This window comes from Cyprinus carpio, chromosome B12 (genome assembly GCF_018340385.1).
Source record: "Cyprinus carpio isolate SPL01 chromosome B12, ASM1834038v1, whole genome shotgun sequence".
NCBI lineage: Eukaryota > Metazoa > Chordata > Actinopteri > Cypriniformes > Cyprinidae > Cyprinus > Cyprinus carpio.
Window position 1 is genome coordinate 4,400,201 of NC_056608.1, and position 8,450 is coordinate 4,408,650.

Sequence of the window (8,450 nt, forward strand, 5' to 3'; positions counted from 1 at the left end):
CCAATCAAGGAATGAACTCATCTACATCTCGGATGGACTGAGGGTGAGTACATTTAAAATTTTAAAACAATTTCTTAAAAAATCTGTAAAAGATTGTATACCCTTTTCTATATTTCATAAATAAATTCACAAAATGTATCAAAATATTCAAGTTCTTTATTTGATGCCAGAAATACACAAATATTGTTTTATTTTTTTGCAATCACTTCATTTTTGCATTTTATGTAACAGCTAAAAAAGAAGATTAATAAAAAAGAAGACATTAATAAATAAATAATAAATAAGGATATAATCTTTAGATATTAGTAAGCAAAATCATAATGTATAAAATATATTAAATTACACACACAAAAAAAAATATATTTCTAAATGATTTAACATTGCATACAGCTGACTGGAATAACATTATAAAAAAAAGGAGTGTAAACACTGATTAACAACACTGATTTTTTTTTTCCTTCAAGCTTCAAGAGCTCCAGTTATTAAACATAAGTGTGGAAGGAGAAGAACTCCAGCTGGTTCATGAAACTTATGACCCGTTTTCTGACGATCTCCCAGCTGTGATCTCTGTCCTCCTGAAAGAGTGAAACAACAGTTAGTCCATCTTTAGATGAGTTTCCACATTTTCAGCTGATTCATCCGATATATTCAAATCTCACTGTGTTCATTTCTGCCATGTGTCTCAGTCTTTCAAAATACAGATGCAGCTTTTTGTTCCTCTTCATTTTGTAAGCCCCCTGCATTGAGAAAGAGATCAATCAGTTCCTCTGGCTTGATGCTGCTGGTATTAATTATACAGTATACACACACTGTACTCACACATGAGTGCAGTCCATCCATCTCCTCATGCAAGACATTTAAGAAATCTTCCAGTTTTTTAGCATCCCAGGGGACGACCGCATCGTCAAAGAGGACAGTGATCTCCATCAGAGCCTGAATGACGAACTGGATCTGTTTCTCAGGCTGAGAAGAAGAAACACGAGATATATGAATATAGATTCATAATCAACAGCACTTTTTTAAATAATAGTCATTTTTACTAACCTCCGCTCTTCTGTGGTTATTGATCAGTTCGTATGGGATTGGATTGGTGTCCTCGTGGTCATTATGGATTTTCTCGCCCTACGAAAAATATTCAGAAACAGATTTAATGAAGAGATTGTTTTGAGCAGAATGAACAGATTCAGATGTGAACTTTGAAACATTTTGTTTAAAGTTTCAAAGTGTTCCAATTAGCTATTACAACTGCATTTAGTTTTTATTTAAAACTCAGTATAAAATATGAATTTTAATAAACTATATGAATTTTAAAGAGCGAGTGTATCATCACTCTATATGATGTCTTACTAAGATGATATTTAATGCTTAGTTTCATGATCGAAGCTCTGTAGTTTCAAAATGCAATGCAATGATGAGTGAGGGATGAAACATTAATGTTCCTCAAGAGCCTGAAGCATCATATCTGATACATTTTAAAGTAATTTTTCTAAATGAAGTAACACTGAAGTTGCTTCAATCCAGTGAATATTCATCTTGAAATAATTCATTTTTTAAAGTACCAATATTCTACTTAGTCTCTCAATTAATAATAATTTAAAAAGAAATCAAAGTTAAAGTTAAAATATTAAAATCAAAATTGTAATCTTCTAAGTACAAAAATACCACCTCTCTCAATTAATAATAATACAAATTGTAAAAAAAAAAAAGTTCAACTCACCATCTTTCTGATCAGATCCAGAGAGACTCCATGGTGGTGCTGGAACTTGTGTCTGATCCACCTGCAGCTCAGCACTGAGCTGAAACCACACGCTGACAGAAGGAGGCAGAGCTGCACCAAACGAAGGTCCATTGTGTGTTCTCCAGAAGACTGATGCCACAGGTTGATCCACTGATGAGCTGCTGCTGTTCTCGTCTCTCCTCCATTCTCTCCGCAGTTTATATGCGCCACGCGCGTCTCGGGAATCGCACCCGACATTTCACTTTCCAGTTGTAAACGGAGCGCACCTGAGCTGTAGGTGAACCGCAGTCACGCAACAGCTTTTGAGTCACTGTCTGACTGAACTGGAATTCTCATACAGTACAAAAATAATAATACACAGAGTAAACACCACACACGGCCTGTCGCTAATAGTAAAATAGTGAAAATAACATGAAAAAGTGGACCCACATAGACTAAGCTAATGTAACATATAGGCCTATACAAATACTAAATAAATAAATCATGGCAGTATTTTTTTGTGCAGAATGTTTATACTAGGCTATTTTATTCATTCATTCATTTTAGTCATTTGTAGGGTGCTGTTGTTTATTTGTTTTGTTGGTTTATTCAGGTGTGGGCCAATGGTTTGAAGCAGAAGGAAGGGCAGTGTGCTGCGTGTGAACCTTGACTCTTCAGAGGAACGTGGGGAAGAAATTCCGCTGCGGGATACCTGAGAAAGTGAAATCGAAAGCGAGTGACGACACGTTTCATATTTCAGTTATTCACTGAATGATCGTTGAGTATTAGGCTACATTACGATTATATTAAAAATGTCACTGAAATGAGTAGCCTATTACTGTGGGCTAAATCAATTATTTTAAAAATAGATGCTCCTGTTAAGAACAGCGTGGATTTGCTTTTAAATTAGCCTATTTATAATTCCGTCATTATAAGAAATATAAGATAATGTGTAGCCTAAATTTTTTTAGTCAAATAAAAAAAAAAAAAATATAGCCAAAATTTTTTTAAAGTGGCATTATTTAATATTCTATTTTGAAAAAAAAAAAAAAAAAAAAATGAATGACCAATGACAGACAAAACAGAATGACAAAAGAGATTAATCTGAAATGTAAAATAATTATGTGACTTATAGCCTATAATATTTATATATTTAATTGCCTATATTTGAATTGTCATAGAAACACTATGAATGACAATTTTATGATTTAGTCTACTGTAGGTCTAATGAAAGCAAAGATATCTGAAATGTAGCGTACTTCATGGAAATATTAAATAATAATCCAATTAATTACAATAAGTAGGCTATTTAATTAAAGATAATAACACTAAAAACACGCCACTGTGCCATTTAGAGCAGTCTGATTATATATATATATATATATATATATATATATATATATATATAGCCTATATATATATATGTATATATATATATACGGGGCGTAGCCATCATTTCAGAAGTGAGAGGGAAAGAAATGTTATATATATGTCACAGTGTCTGTTCTGTGTCTCCCTGGGTGGCCACTAGAGGTCTCACTTCCCCTGATTGTCACCCCCCTTCTGAACTACATTTCCCACTAGCCTTATCTGTTCATCACTGTTCATTGTGTTCAGCTGTCACCACTTACCTTGTTTGCACCTGTCTATAAATACCCTGGTTGTTTCTGTCATTGTTACGGAGTCCTTGTTGAATGTCACCCTGCGTTTTCCTGGTTCCCTGGTGGATGTTCGTGTTTCATGTTTTGGACTGTTTATGTTTGGTTTTGACCCCTGCCTGGACTGTTTATGATTTTGGATTGCCCTAAATAAACATACTGCATTTGGATCTACCTGTCTGTGTGCGTTACGTGACAGAAGGACTCCGTCAAACCTAGATCCAGCAGTATGTTTTTTGAGGTTTCTCCCCCTGCCATCGAGCGGGAGAGAAGGAGTGGGTTCGAGGGAACCCGCCTGGTCGTTTTTCGTGGGACCCGGGGAGGTCGCAGAGGAGTGAGTGGTCGAGAGGAGGTCCGGCATCGCTCTCCACCAGGGCCCCCCTTCGACCCTGGGCTCGTGAGGGACGGATCGGAACTGCCATCTCTCCATCACGGACAGAGAAGGGGGAGGAAGCACACGTCTGTCGTTCCTGAGACCGTTCACGTTACGTCTGCCGAGCCTGTGTCTTCGGACAAGACGGCCACGGAAACATTCTTGGACTATTTTTCTGTGCTGTCCAAGATCCTAGAGATTCCCAACAGTGTTCATGTCACGGCTGCTGAGCCAGCGCCACAGCACAAGATGGCCGCCAGCCCAGCGCCACAGCACAAGATGGCCGCCAGCCCAGCGCCACAGCACAAGATGGCCGCCAGCCCAGCGCCACAGCCCAAGATGGCCGCGGAGACAGTATTAAGTTACTTTTCCAGGATGTGCCAGATCCTAGAGTTTCCCAGGAGTGTTCACATCACGGCCACTGAGCCAGCGCCAATGCCCAAGATGGCCACCAGTTCAGCACCACAGCACAAGATGGCCGCCAGTCCCAGCGCCACAGCACAAGATGGCCGCCAGCCCAGCACCACAGCACGAGATGACCGCCAGCCCAGCACCACTGCACAAGATGGTCGAATCTACACCTGTGTTGGCAGACAAGATGGTTGACTCAACGCCTGAGTCTTCCGTCAAGGAGCCACCGGCACGCCATCATAGAGGCCGCAGGAGGAGGAGACAGGCGTCAGCCTTTCCTCAAAGCCCGGAGGACGTTCCCGAGCAGGCCGCTGCCGTCCAGGAGGACGTTCCCGAGCAGGCCGCTGCCGTCCAGGAGGACGTTCCCGAGCAGGCCGCTGCCGTCCAGGAGGACGTTCCCGAGCAGGCCGCTGCCGTCCAGGAGGACGTTCCCGAGCAGGCCGCTGTCGTCCAGGTGGACGTGTCCAAGGTTCCCGAGGCGGTGGCCGATGTTGTTCCAGTGGCCGAGGCGGTGCCCGAGATGGTTCCGGAGGCCGAGGCGGTGTCCGAGGCGGTTCTCGATGCGGTGCCCGATGCCAGGGCGGTGCCTGATGCGGTGGCCGAGGTGGTTCCCGATGCAATGTCCGATGCCAGGGCGGTGCCCGATGCCGAGGCGGTGCCTGATGCGGTGCCCGATGCAATGTCCGATGCCGAGGCAGTGCCCGTTGCCGAGGCAGTGCCCGTTGCCGAGGCCGAGGCGGTTCCCGATGCAATGTCCGATGCCGAGGCGGTGCCCGATGCCGAGGCGGTGCCAGAGACTGTTCCCGATGTAATGCCCGAGACTGAGGCGGTGCCTGAGGTCGAGGCGGTGCCCGATGCGGAGGCCGTTCCCGATGCGGTGCCCGAGGCACTGTCCGTTGCGGTGCCCGAGATGGTTCCCGAGGTCGAGGTACTTCACGTCTCCACAGGCCGTCCAGAGCACCTTCACGTCTCCACTGGGACACCGGAAGGGCAGGTTCCGCTCTGGTCGCTCAAGTGGCGAGTTCCTCCCTGGCCGTCTGCACAACTAAGATGGACTGATCCTCCGTGGCCACCTGAACGGCCGGGTCCCTCGTGGTCCCCTGAACTTTTGGGTCAACCCTGGCCACCTGAACTGTCGGGTCCCTCGTGGTCCCCTGAACTTTTGGGTCAACCCTGGCCCCCTGAACTGTCTGATCCACCTTGGCTGCCGGTGGAGCCATTACGGCCGGTCCCTGTTCTCCTACACGGGCCTGGCCCGCCATCCCTCCCCCTGTTCTACCTCCACCAGTCCACCTCCCTCCTGGTCTTTTTGATTTGTTTTTTTTTTTTTATCTGGGGAGCATCTGGAAGCTGCTCCTTAGAGGGGGGGCTAATGTCACAGTGTCTGTTCTGTGTCTCCCTGGGTGGCCACTAGAGGTCTTACTTCCCCTGATTGTCACCCCCTTCTGAACTACATTTCCCACTAGCCTTATCTGTTCATCACTGTTCATTGTGTTCAGCTGTCACCACTTACCTTGTTTGCACCTGTCTATAAATACCCTGGTTGTTTCTGTCATTGTTACGGAGTCCCTGTTGAATGTCACCCTGCGTTTTCCTGGTTCCCTGGTGGATATTCGTGTTTCATGTTTTGGACTGTTTATGTTTGGTTTTGACCCCTGCCTGGACTGTTTATGATTTTGGATTGCCCTAATAAAAAATTCTAAAAAAGAATTTTTATAAATATATAATAAAAAAATTTATATACATATATAACATTACAGTATACCATTTCTGTAATCTACATTCCAGTCAACAGTTTTTAAACAGTAAAATTTTTATTATTTTATAAAGAAGTTTCTTCAGGTCACTAAGCCTGAATTTATTTGATCCCAAGTACAGCAAAAGTAGTAATGTTGTGAAATTTTTTTCTATTTAAAATAATTGCTTTCTATTTGAATTACATTTAAAATGTAATTTATTTCTGTGATGCAGCATTTCAGCATCATTACTCCAGTCTTCAGTGTCACATCCTTCAGAAATCATTCTAATATGCTGATTTGCTGCTCAAGAAACCTTTTTTTTAATTATTATTATTATTATCAAAACAGTTGAGTACATTTTTTTCAGGATTCTTTGATGAATAGAAAGATCCAAAGATCAGCGTTTATGTGAAATAAAAAGCTTTTGTAGCATGATACACTATACCATTCAAAAACTTAGAGTCAGTATATTTGTATTTTTCAGAAAAGAAATAATAGAAATTAGTACTTTTATTTAGCAAGGATGCTTTAAATTGATCAAAAGTGATGATAAAGACACTTATAATTTTACAAAAGATGTCTATTTCAGATAAATGCTGTTCTTCTGAACTTTCTATTCATTAAAGAAACGTGAAGAAATTCTACTCAGATGTTTTCAACATCATCATTATAATAAATGTGTTTTGAGCAGCAAATAAGAATATCAACATGTTTTCTGAAGGATCGTGTGACTGGAGTCATAATACTAAAAATGTAGCTTTGAAATCACAAGAAATTACATTTTAAAATAGGCCTATATTCAAATAGAAAACAGTTATTTTAAATACTAAAAATATTTCAAAATTTACTGTTTTGCTGTTCTTTGGATCAAATAAATGCAGGCTTGGTGAACAGAAGAGACATCATTAAAAAAAAACTTTATAAAACAATTTTACTGTTCAAAAACTTTTGATTAGGCAACTTTATTTTTTCTCTAATTTCTAGCTTTTAATTGGCTTAGAAATCAGATAACTGCTGGACAATAATCAATAATAATGATTTGTTAATGTTTATATACTACAAACACTTTTTTATCACATAATAAGGCAGAATAGTTTTTATACTGTAATAAATGCTATGTCAGTTAGCAATGCATTGGTCATATGCTTTATTTATTACCTGGAGATGACTTGAAAAACGCAAATAAACCATATATTGTAGCAATCGTATGTTTAATGTCTTCGTGTTTCCAAACGTTTCTGTTTGTCTGATGGTTGGACGCTTTTGTCCATTTTCCTGGTTCGACTTTCTGCGCGAGAGCGCCCTCCGGCTTCGAGTGTGAATGAAACTGTCTCCTGTCTCTTTGAGTTTAAATCTATATTTACTCACACCAGCTCTTGAAAACCTCTATGCGAAGACACATGGTCGAAAAAGTGTGGGGGACGAATTTCCGTGACACTAAAAGTAGGGGGGACACGTCACCCGCGTAATCTACGCCCCTGTATATATATATATATATATATATATATATATATATATATATATATATATATATATATATATATATATATATATATATACTTCAGAATAGAAAACAAATCTAAAGCCATTAATGTGTCCAAAAAACAAAACAAAAACAACAACAAAAAACAGAATAAAGCATAATAAAAATGAATATTCAACATATATTGCCAAACTAATTTCCAGAGAAATCAGAGGTCTATAAGATCAAATCTCAAAACGATTTCGACTGTCTAAAATTGACAAACGTCAGTGGAATCAAAATCCTAACCTATTATCCTTCCCAGGAATGCATAATGATATGACGTAATGCCTTGAGTCGAAAACACACGACAGATAATAGTCTTCTGGTTACATTATAAATAAGCGATAGATAGATAGATAGATAGATAGATAGATAGATAGATAGATAGAGAGAGATAAAGCTATAGAATTGGCCAGAGATTGATTGATTGATTGATTGATTGATTGATTGATTGATTGATAGAAAGAAAGAAAGAACTATTAATGATTGATTGATTTAATTAATTAATTAATTGATTGATTGATGGATGCTTGGAAAATAAATAAACTCTGATACTAAATAAATAAAGACAGACCTATTAAAATAAGTGCAGGGCTCTATTTTCACGCTTTAGTTAGTGCATATTGCAATATTATACATTATTGGTTATTTTAATTTATTAAGCTGTTTTGAAACAGCTGTTTTTGTGACGCTGAGTGAAATATCATAAACATCACGAAGTAAAAACAAAAACAAACACACGCACATTTTATGGTTTATTTTTCATTAATTAATGATGATGATGTCACTTTTATGCCTATTTGTATTTCAGTGTATTTTTTTAATTCACTTTACTTCTCTATTTGATTAAGCTATGTTGTTTGTTTGTTGTAACAGTGTGGAGTTTTATTCATTTCCATCAGACATAAACCCAACCCAAATTAAGCCAACAATAATGGACTTTCGCCGTGTGTTGTTCCCTGTTTTTATACAGTCTATGGTTGTTCCCTGTCTCTCGCTGAAGTCCTCAGCACACTCAATGCTGCGC

General features: G+C 39.6%; 1 protein-coding gene across 1 annotated transcript; it reads right to left on the minus strand.

Annotated features, from left to right (window-relative positions):
* Positions 1-482: 482 nt before the first annotated feature.
* Positions 483-2,091, minus strand: LOC109093883 (interferon a3-like). Its single transcript, XM_019107540.2, has 5 exons — positions 1,718-2,091; positions 1,045-1,122; positions 820-963; positions 660-737; positions 483-575 (listed from the first exon to the last, which is right to left on the minus strand). The coding sequence occupies exons 1-5, from the start codon at positions 1,973-1,975 to the stop codon at positions 483-485; spliced, it is 651 nt and encodes a 216-aa protein (XP_018963085.2). The 5' UTR covers positions 1,976-2,091.
* Positions 2,092-8,450: the final 6,359 nt, after the last annotated feature.